Here is a 20,291-nt window from a genome sequence, read left to right on the forward strand (position 1 = left end):
TGCAGTTGATAGAGAACAGTGTGTGTCTGCTGAGGAACCTCTCCTATCACGTGCACCGCGAAATCCCTGGCTCTGAACGCTACCAGGAGGCCATCCCCCTCACCCAAGGCACCGCCTCGTCCGGCCAAAAGGGCGGCTGTTTCAGCTCCCGAAAGAGCAAAGGTACGTGCCCAAACTCAAAGCTGCTTTTGTCTTAAAATAGAGCACAAGATAATATAAATCTATAGCGATAAGTGTATTTCATTACATATTGTTATAACCCTTATTTATATGACCTCATGTTTATTATCGCTGAAGTTCATTTTGTCATGATACTTTTCTTTTTTTGGTCCTGATTTTCATCTTTTTCCAACACAATTTGCTGAAAAAGCAACTTGATTAGGTTAAAGAGACTGCGTCATGCTATTTTAGCCATTCAAAAGTAAAGTATTGGCATTTATCCGATATACTGTACCTCTACCACTATGGAGTATTCATTTTTGTGAGCAATATAAGTGTTTTCTGGGGGTATTTTTCCAACACGGAAGACACGATGCTTGGATTCAGTTACCTCACTCTCTCCTCTCTCCGAGTTGATGCTGCCCATGTTGCATTAGCAGTAAAAGTAATATAGTTATTATATGCAACACAGCTTCATAAATGGCTAACACACATTATCATTACCATTTAGCACGTGTTTTGATTTACTTAATGCTCTGGCTTCTCCATCGAGTGCTTTTCTTGTGGGAATTGCACCGGTTATAAGAGTTAATCCACTTTGGTTCTGGCCAAGCATCCATCGATGAAGTGACAAACATACTATGTCTGGTTAGTCACAGGATCCTGGAGAGAAATTCCAACTTGTGGACTCTTCATTAGGAAGGTTGAATATAGTCCTGTACCTCTCGTAACAAAACACGATTCACAGATACATTGCCAATGGGTAAGAAAAAAAGAGCAGGCGGTGTCCAGAAGAGCTCCTTCTTCACAACTTCGGGGTGTGTTTGTTTACTCTCCAGGGGCAGCTTCTTTCTTTCTTACAACAGAAATAATGAAAAAAGCTGTTTTACAAATTAAAATCAGGCCGAAGGGCATTACATTACAGACGTCAGGCTCTTACTGGTTTTACAATGTTACGTAAAATGCGTCACACGGGCACAAGTCAGTCGTTTACCAGGAGAGGGCGGAGCAGCTGCTCAGAGCGCAGGATTCATGAGGATTACTCAGACATGCGTGAATGAAGAGGAAATAGCATTACAACATGGTTAAAGCTTTATAGGACCTTTAACATATTGACAATATGTTACATCCATTGACATTATTTTGCTTTTTATATCATGTATGTAAGCGGTCTCTGTCACTATGGTAACGCGTATAGTGGCCTTGCCTGTCGTTGGGATGAGACGAGGCTCGTGACTGAGACTGTGTTAGTTTGTCAATAGGAGGCACTTTTAACTGTAATCCAGTGATGTCACACTAGCACCACTGATACCACACATGCCGCAGGGGGAATGTGCTCTGTTTGTGTTTCACTCAAAATCTACATCTGATCTTTTTAGTTCTACCACTGGTGGTTCTTTATTATTTATACTTTACTAATGCATTTGGGTTTGGTGTTTTTCTGGTTTAGACGAGGTTTACACCTAGTTAAGACATTATGTGGTACGATTAATGTCTATTTTAGGCCCTTTTTTAGACCCAGTTTATTCCTGATTTGTCTAGATATGGTGGTACTTGTGAAAATTGTGAAAAGTGTGAAAATTAAGAGAAGTTCAACTGAAAAATCCCGGTCTAGTCGACTCCTTTGAAAGCGAGAGAGCTTACACAAACAGAATTTACTTTACTGTTGCCATGGATTCATATGTAGACAACCTAAAGGTTATTTTGCCACTCACATTCCTCAATCTTCCTAATCAATTCTTTTGGTTGAACTTACATGGGTATCGATTGCTGGTGCCAAATAGGGCTGGGTACCGTTAAATGATACTGAAATTAAAGTTTAGGTGCTACCTGTATCGAAAAAATGAAAGTATAGAAAGCAGGTACCGAAAAATATCGTACATCTTTAGATCCTAGTTTTGATGCTGTTGGTCCAGGAACAGCATTAAAGCAAGCGACTGGGTTGTTTCAGCTCGAACACATGATTATCCCCCCATTTTCTGCCAAATTTCTCAGTTTTTTAATATTTGTGCCCAATACTTTGCCCTATTGTGCTAATAGTGCCCTATTTTTTCCCATTTTTTTCCTTATTTTTTCTCGATTTACCATTTTTTTCCACCTCACTTTTGCCAATTTTTATTTCTAATCTTATCCCTATCCCATTTTTGCCCATTTTCTCCTCCCTATTTTTCCCCACTTTTTTTTGTCCCAATATTTCTTATTTTCGTAATTTTCCCCCCTATTTTCCCCCAATTTTTCTTTTCTTTTTTTTTACACAATTTTTCTTTCAATTCCCCCCACTTCTTCCCAGATTTTTTCCCACATTTCTTGACATTAGAGATGAACCAGATATTGTAAAATTAGCACATCTTCCACACATTATTGTTCTGTTTTCTGAATCTACACAACAAATATTTTGGTATCGGTATCGGAAACCAAGTATCGTTTAAGTACCGGTATCGTAAAAAACATAACGGTCCTCAGCCCTAGTGCCAAGACAGTGTGTGTTGGGTAATTGGGACCTTTTTTTCCCTCAGCTTCATACATTTATAATCTTCCATAACTTCATAATTTGTTGTGTCTTGCTTGGGGATCTTGGTCATATGTTTATGAGCTCAATAAAAGTTTAAACATGTTCTGGCCTCCACACACAGCATGTGAAGTTGCTGGTTGTTTGTGGACGGGTGTTATCTCGGTGGCTCAGTTATGGCTGTGGCTTTTTTCCTTTTAACGCTTTGTACTTTCCTCTCGTTTCCGCTCCTCTTCTCTCTCTCTCCCTTCTTTTGGCCCGGCGACAGATGAGTGGTTTTCCAAAGGTAAGCTTTTATCTCCTAATCACCTTATCACTTCGCTTCGGCCCTCCGTTTGTCCCTCGTGGTAGTGGGTAGATCTGCTCGTCTAACCCGGTGTCGATACTGTCGTAGAAACTAACAAGCACTGACTGGGGGCGTTACCGTGGAAACGCAGTACAATGTGTAGTTTTGTTGGTTGTTTTTTTGTCGTTGCCTGCACTCGATGGCACGTTTGTCTAATATAATACGTCGTAGAAACACCCTTTACTAACCGAGCGTTTTAAGATTAAGACCTGCTGAGTTTTCAAATGGCGCTTCTTGTTGCAGGTAAGAAAGAAGATGAACTTGCGGAGGACACGGTAGATCTCCCAAAGAGGACAACTCCTGCCAAAGGTGAGTTACCATCATTTAAAAAGAGCGATAGTCTTTCATTTTGTAACATTTATTCTTCCTATGTTTTAGACAGGGCTTGTTCTAGATATGACTTTACTCCCACCCAGTTTATTCAAGATTTAGACCAAATTTAGTTCAGTTTTAGAGCTTTTACTCCAGTCGAGCATTGCATTTGAAAGCTAAGCCCTACAAAGCTAATCTAAGCTTCTTCCTTGTTATGACTGTCACGTGTTCGTCCTTTTTGTTTGTGTTTTCATCATGTTTTTGTTGCTTTTTTGATCACATATTTGCAGCTTGATCAGTTACACAGAAAACGAAATGTGGCAACAAAGCAGTGAAAATGTGAGAATAATATGGCAAAAAAACACAAAGAAAATGTGATAAAAACGTGACAAAAATTGGTCAAATAAGCATCGAACATGTGATGAGAATGTGGCAAAAACGTGACAACAAAGCAATGAAAACATAAACTGGAGAAAATTCTTGATTTAAGGCGGGGGTTAAAATGTTGGTCATGCTCTGGCACTGGTGTGAAAGGTTTGAGATTCAGTTCTCCGTCTAGTCTTTACCTGATAAGCCTCTCGATGACACCGTGTTCTGTGACGCCTGTAGGTTATGAGCTGTTGTATCAGCCCGAGGTGGTGCGGATCTACACGTCTCTCCTCAAAGAGTCGAAAAACCCCACTGTGTTGGAGGCTTCAGCTGGAGCTGTTCAGAACCTGTGTGCTGGACGATGGACCGTAAGTGCTCCTTTTAGAGTCTGATCTTTTACTGTACAGTTGGGCCCGACCGATGGATTTTTAAGGTCTGATACCAATATGAAGGGGGCTGGCCGATAACCAATATATAGGCCCATATTTTAAAGGGACTATATGGAGTTAAAAAAAAAAAAGTATTTTCCTCCCCCTACATCAGGGGTGTCCAAACTTTTTTCATGGGGGGCCGCATACTGAAGCGTACACAGGGTGAAGGGCCATAGATCGGTAGTTAGTGCTGCAAAACCTTTGACTAGCAGAGGTTTTGCGCCCCACACCTTTATTTATGCTCAAAACCTTCATGCCAGCTCTGTCTCACAGTAAAAGGTTAGTTGTTCAGTTAGAATTGTGTAGAATTATTACATTTCAAATAAAAAGGACTATCTCTGATGATGTGTCCTGATTCCGCAAAAAGGCAGAGGGCCACCAAAAATTGGTCTGAGGGCCGTATTTGGACCGCACTTTGGACACCCCTGCCCTACATGTTCAGCAATGTCCTAATGCGTAGAATGAGCCCAGACCTGTTCACCACAACTGCCTCTAAAATCCTGCACTGTCACTCAAAAAGGTGTTAATTCGGGTCCGAAGTGCCGTCATGCACAAGCTTAATATAGAAGCTGCAGTTACACGTATGACCTGAGGTGGCAGTAGTGAGTATAAAATGGCAAACTTGCATCTAGCCCCTTTGAGTAATTTGATTTGAGGTTTTATTATTTTTAAATCTCTCAAATAGCCTAGATAAATATGTATTATTATAGTAAAGGTTTCAATCATAGAAATATGCCTACTGTGACAGCAGGGGGCCCTGAAGCCTAGGCAGATATTGGCCTATAGCCGATATTGAAAATACCTAAATATTGGCACGATATACCGGTCGGGCCCTACTGTGCAGTGTTGTCTTATTATTAAAAAACTTAAACTGTTCTATGGAAAACTGGTGAAAATTGGTGAACTAACCAAGTTTAGTGTTTTAAATGGTACTTTCTGCTATGTTTTGTTAAAGATGTGTTCATTTTTTCATACATTTCATTGTTATTTGCCGGTGAAACTCGGAAAATTAGGCTTGCCATAAATTATGTCTATATCACATATTAATTTCACATTTTGCGATACGATTTTCTAATTTTCTGAGTTTCACCTGTATGTAATTCTTCATAGTAATTAGAGTGTCTTTGCCTGTGCGCAGTATGGCCGATATATCCGTGGCGTGCTGCGTAAGGAGATGGGTCTGCCCCTGATGACTGAGCTTTTAGCACACGGCAACGACCGGGTGGTGCGAGCGATGTCTGGAGCCCTGCGCAACCTGGCCATCGACCCACGAAACAGGGAGTTATTAGGTGAGACGTGACGTATTATCATCATCATCACTGTATTATGTTAGATTATGTGATTCTGTTTATTAAACTGTATGTCACTATTCCACCATCGTGCAGCTCTCGTCCTAGTGTGTAGTTTCAAAATGATGAAAATACTTTATGTCCGTCAGGTAAACACTCAGTGCCTCATCTCGTGGCCAACCTGCCCGGGGGAGGCCAGAGCCAGCCTGTGAGGGCGCTGTCCGAGGAGACGGTGGTGTCGGTCCTGAGCACGCTGCATGAGGTGCTCGGCTCCAGTTTAGAGGCAGCCAAGACTCTGAGGGCTTCACAGGGCATCGAGCGGCTGGTGCTCATCAACAAAGACGGGTGAGTGAGATGAGCTTTACCACCACATGGGATGTTTTTATGTTGAACGCTGATGCCTTGATGGTGAAAGTCGACAACAGTCTCCTTGATTCCAAACGTATGAATAATGCATGAGATACAGTAGTTTAAATGATGATGAATGATGACCTCTCCTTCGGCAGAAACCGCTCCGAGCGCGAGGTTCGTGGGGCCGGCCTGGTTCTGCAGACGGTGTGGGGCTACAAGGAGTTCCGGCGAACCCTGGAGAAAGACGGCTGGAAGAAGACGGACTTCATGGTGAATCTAAACCACGTAAACCCTCCCAGCAACAACACCAGGGCCAACGGAGGCTACGAGGACAGCACTCTGCCGCTCTTAGACAAAGGTATTGGACGTGACGTGTCTGGTCAGCTGATTTAAACTGTGTAGGAGAAACGGGTAGAGCGTTCGACATCAGGAAGAAAGAGCTTTTCATGTTCTTTTTCATGTCATTTTTACCAGTTTCTTGTTGCCTTTTTATTATCATTATTTTTTATGGCATTTTTGTCACAACTTTGCCACTTTTTTTGTTGAGTTTTTGTTACTTTTGCTGTGCTTTCATCACTTTTTGTTGCTCTTTTGTGACTTGCTCTTTAGTGGCGTTTTGTCATTTTTTTAAAAACGTTTTTGTTACTTTTCTTTGCTCCTTTGTGGCTTTTTTTTGTGGGTCACTTTTTGATGCTTTTTTTGGTTGCGTTTTCTTCTCGATTTTTAATAAGCTTTTATATTTGGGCAAAGCCAAACAAAGAGGTTTAAGATGTTAACACAACAAAAGAGCAGAAAAAAAAACACTTTGTCCCCCCACTTTTTTCACCTCGCGTTTCCTTTTTTTCCTTTTTAAATTTTGTCCTTTTTTTTCACATTTCTCCTACATTTTTCCTCAAGTTTTGATGACCACCACGTCAAAACTTAGGTCTTTTCGGTACTTGCTTTTGAAAACCTTTTTTTTTCGATACCACACTGATATCGTTTAAAGGGACTTTACAGAGTTTAAAAATGTTAAAATTGTGTATTTTCCTCCCCCTACATGTTCCAGCCATGTCCTAATGTGTAGAATGAGCTCAGACCTGTTCACCACAACTGCCTCTATAATCCTGCACTATCACTCAAAACGTTGTTGCTTCGGGTCGGAATTGCTGTCATGCACGAGCTTAATATAGAAGGTGCAGTTACACGTATGACCTGAGGTGGCAGTAGAGAGTATAAAATGACCAATTTGCATCTAGCCCCTTTAATGGTACCCAGCCCTTAGCAGAACAAGAACAGCTGAAGTCTGCCACTGCTAGAGGGAGAACCACCTCATCGAGATCCGAAAGCGCGCTCCTTAGCTCCCCGGACTGTGAACCGGGACGAGGGGGAGAACCGACTATCCCACACCTGGGACATAGTTGTGAAGAAGTCGGACTGAAAGTTGGGGCTGTCAGGCTGCTACTACAAGCAGGAAGACGGGGCTGAAAACTGTTTAAAAACCTCTTAACCTCCACCTTAACCAAGCACATTCACGGCATTACCTAAATCTAAAAGCTTCTTGAAAACAAAATGGCGACAAAAACGAGACGCAAACAGGGAGGAAAACGTGATGAAAAGGCGATGAAAAAATTGATGGGAAAAAGTGATGAAAAAGCAACAAAATGGCAACCAAAAAATAAGTAAAAACAACAAAACACTAAGAAAAAAGTGGCAAAAACACAACAAAACATTGACAAAAAAAATAAACAAAATTGTTGCAAAACAGTTAGAAATGTGACATGGAAGCAAAAATAAAAGGCGACGACAAAGCGGCAACAACGCAAGGAAAAAGATCCATTTTATGAGCCGTTACTCTAGCCTACAGGCTCCAATCGAGAAGCTTTAAGATGTGGGCAAAGCTGAACTAGAGACAATGTGCTTGTTTACTTTCTGCCTTTACGACAACTTGGCATATCGAACGAGTGAACATTTATATGTTGAGGAGTTTTGTTGGAATATGGAAGGATTCGAACGACACAAAGTGAACTGTGCTGAAAGAATGCGGTAAAGAGGCAAACTCCAGTTCTTGCCTGGGCAAAGAAAGACAAACTCGCACCTTCTATTCTTAGCATTTCTGGCACGGACTCTGAAGCTCTTTCTGTTTACATAAAAAAAATGATGTAATGTTTGCTTTTGCTTCACAGGGGGCAAAGGGGACAGAGAGATGATTCCAATGAATGACATGGGACCAGGTGAGCTCAACGCAGAGTTTCTAATTTTACCTTTATGCGTTATTGTACTGTAGCTTTAAACCTGTCCAACATTGCTCCGTTTAGATGCCTACTCCACACTGGATCAGAAAGGGAGGAACACTATGGACGACACACTCGAACCTGCTGACAAAAACGCTGTCCAGGTAAACTGAAGATTACCCGTGTGTCCTGCATGGCATAAGAAAACACCGTTCGACCTACTTAAGACGGCAAATTACACTTAAAACTGCTTGAATGGCTCAGTATTAACTGATAGTGCTGCACATTTAATCAAGATTGGACTTTTAATGACTGCAATTGACAATTAGCAAAGGCTGCAGCTGTTGGCGCTCTCAGAAATGAGGTCCCGGGTTCGATTCCCGGGCGGGCTGGGGGCCCATGCCGTGTGGAGTTTGCATGTTCTCCTTGTTATCTGGGTGGATTTGGTCCGGATGCCACAACATGCACAGTAGATTAGGGCTGCTCGATTCTAGATTCGTATATCATGATACGCCGATACTACGATAATCGATATATTGCAAAAAAATAACCTACGATACATCTTGATTTAAAAAAAAAATGCTACTTTTAACCTTAATTTTAACATACCACATATTATTCTTCATTTACATTTCTTTTCATGAGCTTTGTACCCCTTTTTTCTGTGTCTATAACTGATCCCTGACTTACTCACTGAAAATGGGTCTATAGATCTGTCAGTGACTTCATTTACATTTAAATAAACAAGAAACCACAGTCCTATTTAAAAAGGATAAATCAACCCCAAATTAATCTTGTATACAAATATAAAAAGTTAATTATTTGTGTGACAGTGTTTGATCCAAGTGCTTGGAACTGTAGTGCTGCCCCCTGCTGTCCTGCTGCCTCAATAATATGCATGACGGCATCAAAAGTATTGATATCGGAATAAAAAGTATCGGTATCGCATCGTCCTGCAAAACATTGCGATATCACTAAAAACATGTACAATAGATTCCCCTCTGGGGCCAGGACTCCCCTGAAAAAGAGATTCTTAATCTCAGTGGGGCTATCCTGGTTAAATAAAGGTCAATAAAAAATAAAATAATCGGAAAATTGATATATTGTCACACTCCTAGTTTCTAAACTGGTTCTCTGTTAGAGACGTCCCTGTCTCACCTGCCCCCTGCTGGCCGGCCGTCACACCTGCCCAAGCAAACCAAGCTGCGCGGCCTGATGACATCATCACACAGCACTGTTTGTTTATGTCGGACCAAAGCATTTGCCAGTAGCACATGAAATGCGAAGGGAATAGAAACAATCATCACAGTGGTTTGTGAGATCTGCTCCTGAAGAAGAGTTTTTAGACTTTTCTACAACAACTTTATTATTGGTTATAAAATGAGTCATATTCATTCAGTAAAAACAAAGGTTAAAAGATATAAATCGGAAACTTAAAATCGAAAATCAAATCCGCTCTTGAGTGTATCATGACATCCCTAGTTGTGGCTTAAGATTTTATTCACAAACATGTTTTTCAAAGCGTAAAAATCAGTCCCATTGTACTTTTAGTTTTAATTATGTTTTTCAGTAAATGATTTGATTTTGAAAGTATTTTAGCTTAATTTTTAACACAACACACTGTTAAATACTGTATAATATGGTCACTTTGTAATAATATTGGCAAAATCCTCAAGGTAGGGGGTACTCGGAGTATAAATCCACGACTCAAGGGGTACGCGAGGCAAAAAAGGTTGGAAACCACTGATTTAAAGCATAAAAGTGTGCCTTATGAGTTATCTGGCTGGCATTATTACATTTTATATGAACGGATCCCAAAGACTCGGTTCCGACTAAAGAGGCGTAAATCCCAAGACTAGTCATATTTCCTTATTGGAACATTAAAGTACAAAGCAAGAAAAGCTAATTTAGGTAAAACAACAACAAAAAATCTCTCTGCATCCACCCACTGCGCTCTGGTCTCTCCACTGGGATCTATTGTGAACCGAATCTTGAATTAATCAAAATGCTGCAGCCCTATTAACCAGAGAACAAAAATCACAGTAACGCTTTCATTCCAGCTGTTTCAAGAGATGTCAGTGTTGAGTCTGTGCCAATACAAACTCCATGGCTCTTCGTAGTATTCCCATATCAAAGTACGACATGTTAAATCCTTTAATTCAATGCGCTGAACACAGACCAATAAGCTCACATCCAGTTCCTGTGTGTGAAGGGACCTACTCTCTCACACACACCCACGGACAGCATGTCGACGCATGTCCTCGGAGCTCTGTGCACATTTATGTCTCACCCGACGTGTCTTCTCCTTGTAAATGTTAAACTAACCTGTTTTTAACCTTTCTTTCTCTCTATTTTTCCCACTCTAATGCTTTCACAAACGTTCTCCTTAAACCTTTACCCTGTTTTTCGCCCTGTTCACACTTGTCTCTTCAGGGAGGGATGTATGAGAGGCAGGCGTCTCTGCCCCTCGTGGATTCTTACGATGGTTAGGCCACTCCTCTGTAACACTGCATGTCCCGCATGGTATGTGTGTCCACCTGCACTCACTCACGGCATGGCCTTGTGTTTTTAAGTTATGTGATGGTTTCACAGAGATTTGTCTTGTATGGAAAAAAACACTGCGATGTATTTGTATTTGATTGTCCTGCGCCCCCTGCTGGTGAGACGTATATTTTTGTTCTCCGTGATGTGTTTAATTTGACCTTTGTTCAGTTCACGTTCACAGCAGAGGTGGAGAAAAATGTGTATTATGTGAATATGACCCTGAAGATACTTTTAAGTTACTGTTTGATGCAGTTGGGGATAGAAATTCATACTCAATGATCAACTTCTCTTTAACCACTTACCCTGAGCACGTTTTCTCCAGTTTGGCTTTACCTAAATCTAAAAGCTTCTTGGGAGAAAGCGTCAATATAGCTACAAAAACAAGGATGAAAATACAACAACAAAGTGACAAAAAAAGTGGCAAAAGAGCGACAAAAACGTGCTGGAAAAGTAACAATGACACAATAAAAAAGCGACAGAAACATGACTAAAGAGTGGTGAAGAAGAAGCATAAAAGCCACAAAAATATGACAAAAATGTAATAAGAAAGTGACAAAAAAGCAATGACAAAGCACAAAAACATGACAAAAATGTGATCAAAACATGGTGACAACATGACAACAAAAAATAAGAATCACTTAAGCAGGTCTTAGCTTTCAAATGAGGCGTTACTCTGGCCTACAGGCATCGAGAAGCTTTTGGATTTGGGTAAAGCTGAACTGGAGAAAATGTACTTGGTTAAAGTGGGAGGTAAGAGGACCCCACCTTAACTGAGAGTATTTTCTCCAGTGTGGCTTTACCTAAATCTAAAAGCCTTCCCAGCAAAGGTATTGCTCCAAACTGGGGTGAAGTTACATGAAAATCGTGTAACGTTTCACATAATTGTATTTAAATGATGGTCGTTTCTACCTTCACCCCCGTTTGGAGTTATAGGAATGTGCTGGGAGAGGTAAAATGCTAACAACATTTGCGTGACTGAGCGCACGCATAGACCAAACAGTTACACATCAACTCGTCTAGGCTCAAGTAAGAACATATCTCAGTATGTAAAAACAGTGGCCTGTTCCTTTAAACTGAGTGCCTTTCTCCAGGTTGGCTTTACTCAAAAGCTTCTTGAAAAAAGTAAAAATTGCGGCAAAAACGAGAAGAAAATTAGGATGAAAACGCAACAAAAATGTGTCAAAATAAACCTATAAAAGTGGAACAACAAAGCAACAAAAAATGATAAGAACTCAATGGAAAAAGCGGCAAAAATAAGTTTAAGTTATCTTCCCACTCCCTTTCAGGTAGAAATGGATCATCATGTTTACATACTGTATACTGTACTCTGTGTGCCATTGCCTGAAATAAATGAAATGAAAAATGAAATGAAAAAGTGGCAAAAATGTGACTAGAATGTAACAAAAAAGTGACAACAAAAGAGATGAAAGTGGCAAAAATGACATAGACCACACGGCAACAAAGCGAGGAAAAAGATCCATTTAGATCAGTTTTGTAGGTCTTAGCTTTCAAATGTTATTATAGTCTGTAACTTAAAGGTACACCGTGTAACATTTTGAACTATGCTTGTTGCCATCAGTGCAAAACCTTCTCCCAATGACCAGCTCCACACAGAAAATGCTATAGATACAGACGGCATCTCGTCATAGAAGGGGGCGTGGCTTCGCCGAGGGGGAAAATAGAATCTTTAGAGAAACACAATTTTCCACTCTTTTTAGCCATTTTCTGGTGGAATATCAACTTATTTATCACATACAAATAATGTCAAGGGTAAATCGGGCCCATATGGATATTTTCTCACAGCAGATTGTGCAGTAGAAGTGAAAAAACGGCAGTTGTAGCAAGCGCTAGCTAACCGTTAGCATTAGCCCGATGCTAACATGTAGCATCAAGTTAGCATTCTGCGTTATTCATGTATTTATGGGCTGTTGAACCACTTTGTATGTCTTTGTATCATTATTTAGTAGAAACTATGTTCATATTTCAGCATTTGTTACAATAGTTTTTGAATAATTAGAGAAAATTCAAAAAAAATTCAAAATTGTTTTCCCCCTTAACTGTTTTCAAAAATGACCATATATGGGCGATTCCAGAGATGTCGTCTGTATCTATTACTGCAGTGGTTAATCAAAGAATGGATTTGGATAAGAACTTAACCTGTTTAAAGTCAGCAGAATTTGAGATTTACTCGACATCTCCATGGCAACGAGCTGGATACGTACCCACTCCCGGTAAAGTTATAGTCATGTCTTAGGAGAGCTGAGCCGCTTACAGCAAAAGCACATGTTTGTTTGTACATTTATGAGGTATTTTTCATTGATGAAAATATCTGTCATAAAATAAATGGGGTAAAATTCTACACGGTGTGGCTTTAAACTGGAGAAAATGCACTTGGTTATGAGATTAAAAAATAGGCAAGGGAAGTTTATTTATACCGCGCATTTTGCACACAAGGCACTTCAATGCGTTAAAATAAAAATAAACAGTAGGATGATTAAGTAGAAAGTTAAGCAAAACAAAAGCACCAATGTATTTGTATCTTCCACCTTTGCTCCACTGATATTTTTGGTGACTCCGATGTAAATGTGATTTCTCTTGTCCAGGCATGCTCACCTTTCCCCCGTAGGCCTCCTCATGCTTAACCGTTTCCCACACTCACGTCGGGATCTTCTCCTTTTATTATTTTTTTTTGCAGAAAAACTGATCGTGTGCATCACCAGACGACAGCCTCCTCCCACCTACTGCCCTTGCTGAACTCGCGATGGAGGACACACTTTACAACCAATGACTCTTGATCCCCATTCGTGCACACGCTCTTCTTCTGTGTTCCGTCTTAACCGCTTCTCTCTTCTTCTTCTTCTTCTTCTTCTGTTCCGTTCACACATTCCTCCCTCCGTCGTGGCTTTGCTCCCTGTGGAACCGCTGGACTTCAACTAAAACAAAAAAAGAAACAAAACAAAAAAAAGCCACTATATTAGCTCCTTCTTCAACATGCTACAAACACTAAGCTCGAATGACACTAAAAAGAAAGACTTCTTCTGAGAACTTTTGTATTTTGGTATAAAGCGTTGACGGGATGTGACTTTTCCTGGGTGATGACTTACATGAATGCCTATTACTGTTTTGAAATCGATCGTGGGGAATGAGTACTTTTCTCTAAAACACTAAACGAGTCCTGATCTTTATTAACTTGTTAATCTCCAAACTTGTGCTTCTTCACAGTGTTTTTTTCCCGCTTTTTTTTTTTTTTTTGCGCTGTACCTCAGTGATGTACACGTGCCAAACGGTCACTGCTACTACTGCGACTGCCAATGCGAAAAACATGCAGGTTCCTGTGGCATTTTTTTTTACAGAAGGAATTAATTTGCTTTAGAGAAAAAAAAAGGAAAAAAAGAAATATGCATCTTTAATTAATACCAAAATGCATGAAGCTGCTGCATTTTTCTGTTCATGAATGTCGCCCCGTAGATTTCAGTCGTAGACCTGCAGAAAGAAGTGTTAGGTTGCCTTCAGGTACGCTCAGTTAATTGGAATATTGTGGAAAAGTTTGGTTATTTCAGTGGTTAAAACGAAACTGGAAAAGCCGACGCCCGGTCAACCAAGGAAAAACGTTCTCAAAATGGCGGCTAAAACTGACTTTTGACCCTTCAAGAGAGAGAGAGTTTTGAGAGGGTTGGGTACTGTTAAACGACACCAGGAAAAAAGTTCAGGTACTACTGGTATAGGAAAAAATAAAGCTGGTACCTTATATATATATTACACTTTAAGATCCAAGTTTTGATGCTGTTGGTCATCGAGAATTAAGGAAATAATCGGGGCAAAATTGGCTGGGAATTGAGGGAAAATCTGAAAAAAGTGAACAACATTTGGGAAAAGTGGAAAGGTTGGGGGAGAAACAATTAAGGAAAAATTGGGGGAAAAAGTGGAAAAATTGTTGGGGGGGATTGGAAACATTAGGAAAGAAGAGGGAAAAGTAAAATAGAAAAAAAAGGCAAATTAGCAAAAGGGGTGAAAGTGAAAGAATTGGGGGGGAAATTGGAGGGAAAGTAATTCAAAAATATGTTGGGGGGGGGAAGTGGGTGAAGTGGGGGGGGGGGGAGAAAATTGAATACAGTAGGGAATAATAGGGAAAAGTGGGGAAAAGTGAAAGAATTGGAGGGAAAATTGGAGAGAAAAGTGAAAAAAAAAATGTTGGAGGGAAAAATTTGAAACATTAGGGGAAAATTGGCGAAATTGTGAAAAAGTGAAAGAATAGTGGACGGAAAAAAAGGGGGTGGTGAACATTTTGTGAATAATTTGGGGGGGAAAATGGGAAAAAAATATGTAGAAAGTGTTTTTTTTCCTGCCCTTTTGTAGTTACAGGAAGTTAAAGCTCAAATAAATGCTATAAATCGAAGGAAAAAGAATAAATTAATATTATGAATCGTTTTTTTGGTTCTGGATGACAAATTTTAGTATAGGTATCGGGTAAAGTATTGTTAAAGTATCAGTATTGAAACAAAGGTAACGGTACCCAGCTCTACTTCAGACCCAAGAACAGGTGGAGTCCACATAGGGTAGAATTGTAATGATTGAATATTATTACCGTTTCATCCACTTAAATAAATGTGCTTTTCCATGACATTTTAATTCCCTGGCTTGTGCCCTAGATTCAATGTTAAAAAGTCCTTCCCTGTTATTTTTGCTGAACTATTCGCCGTTCGTCCCTCGTAGCGTCGTAACACTTGAGGTAGTTTTTTGCTGCAGCGCGACTAATTACGTGGGGTCCTTTCTAACTTCAGGTCTGTTATTCTTACTGAATGTTCTGTACAGGTAAAATGTCGGTAACAGTGTCTTAAACAGTGTGGCCAATGGAGTGCCTACGTGTCCTGCTTAACACTACAGTACGTGACTAAAATCATTGTCTTTTTCTCGACTTTATATTCGAAGTTGAGCTTGAACTTTTCTACTCTGCAAGATAACGGATATTTGTGAACTTAGTAATGTTACGTATGATTCTTTTCTTTTTGAGGTTTATGAGGTATTAAACTCCGAAGTTCAAATCGATAGAAGCAGTATTCTGTCTGCTAGGGCTGAACGATATATATTTTTAAAAAAGCGATATTTCGATAACTGACTCGAATATTGCGATCACTGAACAATTTCAACACTTAGCCCATTACACCCACCGTAATCAAGGACTTTTTCTCCAGTTCGGCCTCACCCAAATCTTAAAGCTTCTTGACCTGGAAGTTTACAGCCTCTTGGCCGGAGTAACGACTCATTTCAAAGCTAAGACCTACAAAACTCATCTAAGCATCTTCCTTGTTTTGTTTAATCGATTTTGTTGCATTTTTGCCACATTTTTGTTGCATTTTTGTCACGTTCTCTTTGCTTTTTTTGTGGAGTTTTGGCCACATTTTATTTTTTAGTGTAATGTAACTAAGCCACAGAAAAAGTGATGAGTACGTGACGAAAACGTGACAAAAGTGTGAAGAAAACGTGACGAATACGTGACGAAAACGTGACAAAAGTGTGAAGAAAACGTGACGAATACGTGACGAAAACGCGACAAATACGTGACGAATATGTGACAAAATTGTGGCGAATACGTGACGGATACGTGACAAAAGTGTGACGAATACGTGACGTATACGTGACTGATATGTGACGAAAACGTGACGGATACGTGACGGATACGTGACGGATACGTGACGGATACGTGACGGATACGTGACGGAAACGTGACGGAAACGTGACAAAAGTGTGACGGATACGTGACGGATACGTGACAAAAGTGTGACGAATACGTGACGTATACGTGAGGGATACGTGACGGATACGTGACAAAAGTGTGACGAATACGTGACGTATACGTGACGAATACGTGACGAATACGTGACAACAAAAACAAGGAAAGAGCTTTCAAATGAGCCGTTACACTGGCCTATAGGCTGTAAACTCTAAGAAGCTTTTAGATTTGGGTAAAGCCGAAACTGGAGAACATGTGCTCGGTTCAGATGGGGTTTCAAATCGGACTTAATTGGGAAAAATAATGACTAAAACTGAATTAATGCAAAACAAATGCTGTAGTGTAAATGTCAGTCAGGTGGACGACCTCAGTGATTATATTGCGATATATTGTGCAGCCCTACTGTCTGCTTACCTTTTATCTTTCCTGTCAGAAAAACAAAACAAAAAACTATTGCGAATTGAGATGTACATATTCACAGAAAGCACTAGAGGGTTAACCATCTTTTTTTTTCTCCAACATTTTCCTACACGTTTTGTTGTTGTTTTTTTCTCTTGCCAATCCAAAACACTACAAAGTTGCCTTCAAGAGTGGACTGACAAAGAGGACATTTGGAGAAAGCAAGGGTTCGTTCAAACAATTTGGTGGATTTTACGGAGGCAAAGACCAGAATTTGCTATATAGATAAATGAGTAAAAAAAAAAAAAAAAAAAACACGACTTAAAAATAAAAAAGCACATTTAAACTATATATACCAGAGAATATTTGTTAATTTTAATGCTTTTATGTATTTTCCTTTTTTTATATTGATTTTTTTTTTTGGTTTAAATGTTTTGGGTGCTTTGGGTGACCGCATATGCAATCAGTTGTAGTTTGATTCATGAGTTTATGTCTTAAAAATGAAAACTTTAGCCTTCAACACATAGCCTACTGGAAACACTAATGACATGAAAATCTGATTCCTTAATTGTTATGCCTTGGCTCTTAAAGTTGCACATCATTTATGAATGAAACATGTAACTAGCAATACTGTTTTTAATAAAAGAGAAAATGATTTTTCAAAGCCAGTCTTGTTGCGCTCTTCATTTGTGTCGCCACTAGAGGTCGCTGGCAAAGTTGCACTTACAACAACAACAGAGTGATTTATTTTTACTACAGGGATGTGAGCGGCGACCACAGTTAGTCAAGGTTTAATCAGGATTTCAAAGAACAGGTAAGAGATCAGAAAATTTGTCCCCGAGCCTTTTTATTGACGTTTGGAGCAGTAAAAACTCACTGAAGTATTGGTGTAGTACGAAAATGCATTGAAAGAAAAAAGGTTTTATTTTTATCAATTTTGTATTATACCATCTTAAATTTAATGCGGTGTCATCATCATGAATTTATGTTGAAATAATAATTAATAACTAAACAAACAAACTTTGAAACCATGCAGGACATTGACGTCTGAGGCTGCTGGATCTGATAACTTTTTTTCTCAGTCGAACTATGAACATGTATCAAGGCAACTTACAGACCTACATTATTTAATCAAACTTTCGTCTAAGTTTTGTCTAAAGCTAAATGATTAAATCATGATTTCCGTTCCACGTGGCGACTCCGGAAGTCTAGTTCAAGGCCCCGCTTTGCTCATAACCATAGTGATGCTAAGCTAATCGTGCTAACTACACGTTAGAAGAAAGGTATTATAAGACATTCTTCTTGTTTCAATCAGAGCAACCACTAAGTTCGTGTCTTAAAGACTTGAAACTGTTTTTATACCACATCAGGCCAAATGTAGACATGCGGAGATTCTGGTTGCCAGATCATGAGAAGAAGCTCATAGCGGAGCTGCAGAGACAACAAAACAGTGCTCAGTTCTGTGACACTCTACTGCAAACCGAAGGTAAGACACAAAAAACAAAAAACAAAACAAACAACATAACCAGACTCTGTCCCAGCTACACGTTTAATGCAGATCAGTACATTTTAACCCTTGCCTTTTGTCCTCTCCAGAAGGACATTTAACACTCAGGATGACTCTGAGCTGTCAATACCATTTTCAGTTCAGTTTTTATTTATATTGCGATGTATTATTGTCATCGCAGCAGCAGTGGCATGAATGCAGGCGAAGGCACGACACTTATTTACTTTGTTTATTTATTTAGAACTTTGCAGCCAATTAAAGTAAAGTTAGAAGGAAGAAAACATCAAAACATTCCTTTACATGTATGAATATTCAAATAACAGCCTGTGCATGTGAGAGGCAGAAGCCAAGTAGGCTTGTAACAACACAACTACCAAAAACATTATATATACAGTTATTTTTAATGCTGTGCACATGCCCAGGGACTGCAAATGGAAATGAGCATGAGCCAAGTCTGGTACAAAGTATCTTTTCGTAAATATATTTTGTACATTATCCCTGTCAAATAAACTAAATTAAACTAAAACAATGAATTAACAAAGTAAATTTATGTGAAATGTTCTATTGTAATAAAATGCTTAATGCTTGTCCTTAAAAATATTTTCCTTCCTCACTAGTTTAGTCCATGTCAGTGCTATAAAATCGTGAGCCAAAGAGCATTTGCCTTTCACATAACTCACTCATTAACATTTGCTCTCTACGTCCCACATAAGATTGATGAAACAACTCCCTTTGTATCAAGTCATTTTTATGGATGTATTTTCTCCTGGAGAAGGAGCTATGGAAATAAATCACACATTAGATAAATACAGTAAAGTAGCCTCCTAAGTACTGATGTAAAATACAGTATAATCTTGGCTACTGCCCGTCCCGTGAGTACTCCACCTGCAAGCCTCATAGTTACTAAAGTATCTTAGAAGCAAATGACTCTCTGCTGTTTATGTTTCTTATTTGAGACCTTGTTGCCTCTTAGCCCCAAGTGCATTATCTCCAGTTCTCCAGTTTTACCCAAATCTAAAAGCTTACAGCCTATAGGCCAGTGTAATGCCTCATTTGAAAGCTAAAACCTACAAAACTGATCCACCAAAAATCTTTTATCTTGCGCTGTGGCCACTTTTTTGATATCAGTTTTCATCCCTAGACTGTAGATTTAAAAGACAGATCCTTCATGGCGGATTTAAAGGCTCCTCTTGCCTGTGACGTACATGTTCCTAAAGATGGCGGGATCTTCACTGTAGACTCGGTGGAGTTCGGTTGGAGCCATTAGCTCTAATGCTAACGGCCTGTCAATCAAAGTCTGGATCTCAATAGTTTTTAAAATGTTCCTTACGAAAACCAGCCTGGTCCTTGTAATTGTGCCTAACCCGGCGTTATCACAGGAGGAGTATCTCGAGAATCAGGCACCAGGTTTTAAAGTTGTTTTTAACTTGGCTAAAGTGCAATGCTTGCTTATGGAAAACTAGCTTGTTTTGCCGCCCTTGTATGGAGGCACTACAGCAATGGAGGGCAACGGCAGCACCCGACGTTGTGGTCAGGAAAATCTGCTACAAGCAGGTGCATTTTAGTCACGCTTTTTTGTCACTTTTCTGTCACTTTTCTGTCACTCTTCTGTCACTCTTTCAATGCTTTTTTATCGCTTTTTTTGTCACTTGTCTGTCACTTTTTCAACGCTTTTCTGTCAGGTTTTCTGTCTTTTTTTATCGTTTTTTTGTCACTATTTCTGTCACTTTTTTGTCACTTTTCTGCCATTTTTTCATCTATTTTTCACTTTTCTGTCACCTTTATTGCTTTTTTGTCACTTTTCTGCCATTTTTTCATCTATTTTTCACTTTTCTGTCACCTTTATTGCTTTTTTGTCACTTTTCTGCCATTTTTTCATCTATTTTTCACTTTTCTGTCACCTTTATTGCTTTTTTTGTCACTTTTTTGTCACCTCTTCATCACGCTTTTTATCATCACCTTTTCATCACTTTTTCATACATTTTTTTTCTCATGTTTCTGTCGCTCTTTTGTTTCATTATCATTCTCGTCTCATTTTTGTTGCTTTTTCCAAACCCTTTTCCAGGAAGCTTTTAGATTTGGGTAAAGCCGAACTGGAGAAAACATGCTCGGTTCTGGCCGTTAAGAAAGT

General features: G+C 39.5%; 1 protein-coding gene across 7 annotated transcripts in view; it reads left to right on the plus strand.

The window, feature by feature from the left end:
- The window catches only part of ctnnd1 (catenin (cadherin-associated protein), delta 1), a 47,218-nt gene extending 33,295 nt beyond the window's left edge, over window positions 1-13,923 (plus strand). For 4 of the 7 annotated variants that reach the window (XM_079553320.1, XM_079553325.1, XM_079553321.1 and 1 more), the window contains 11 exons: window positions 6-162; window positions 2,937-2,954; window positions 3,258-3,323; window positions 3,936-4,063; window positions 5,265-5,415; window positions 5,565-5,760; window positions 5,922-6,124; window positions 7,932-7,979; window positions 8,064-8,143; window positions 10,413-10,464; window positions 13,219-13,923. In XM_079553320.1, the coding sequence (XP_079409446.1) occupies window positions 6-162; window positions 2,937-2,954; window positions 3,258-3,323; window positions 3,936-4,063; window positions 5,265-5,415; window positions 5,565-5,760; window positions 5,922-6,124; window positions 7,932-7,979; window positions 8,064-8,143; window positions 10,413-10,464; window positions 13,219-13,277 (1,158 nt within the window). In that variant the 3' untranslated portion in view covers window positions 13,278-13,923. Of the gene's footprint in view, window positions 1-5; window positions 163-2,936; window positions 2,955-3,257; window positions 3,324-3,935; window positions 4,064-5,264; window positions 5,416-5,564; window positions 5,761-5,921; window positions 6,125-7,931; window positions 7,980-8,063; window positions 8,144-10,412; window positions 10,503-13,218 lie in introns of all 7 variants that reach the window. The other 3 variants (XM_079553323.1, XM_079553324.1, XM_079553322.1) reach the window with 3 other exon arrangements.
- Window positions 13,924-20,291: the final 6,368 nt, after the last annotated feature.

The sequence above is a fragment of the Gobius niger genome (genome assembly GCF_951799975.1).
Source record: "Gobius niger genome assembly, chromosome: 3".
Lineage (NCBI taxonomy): Eukaryota > Metazoa > Chordata > Actinopteri > Gobiiformes > Gobiidae > Gobius > Gobius niger.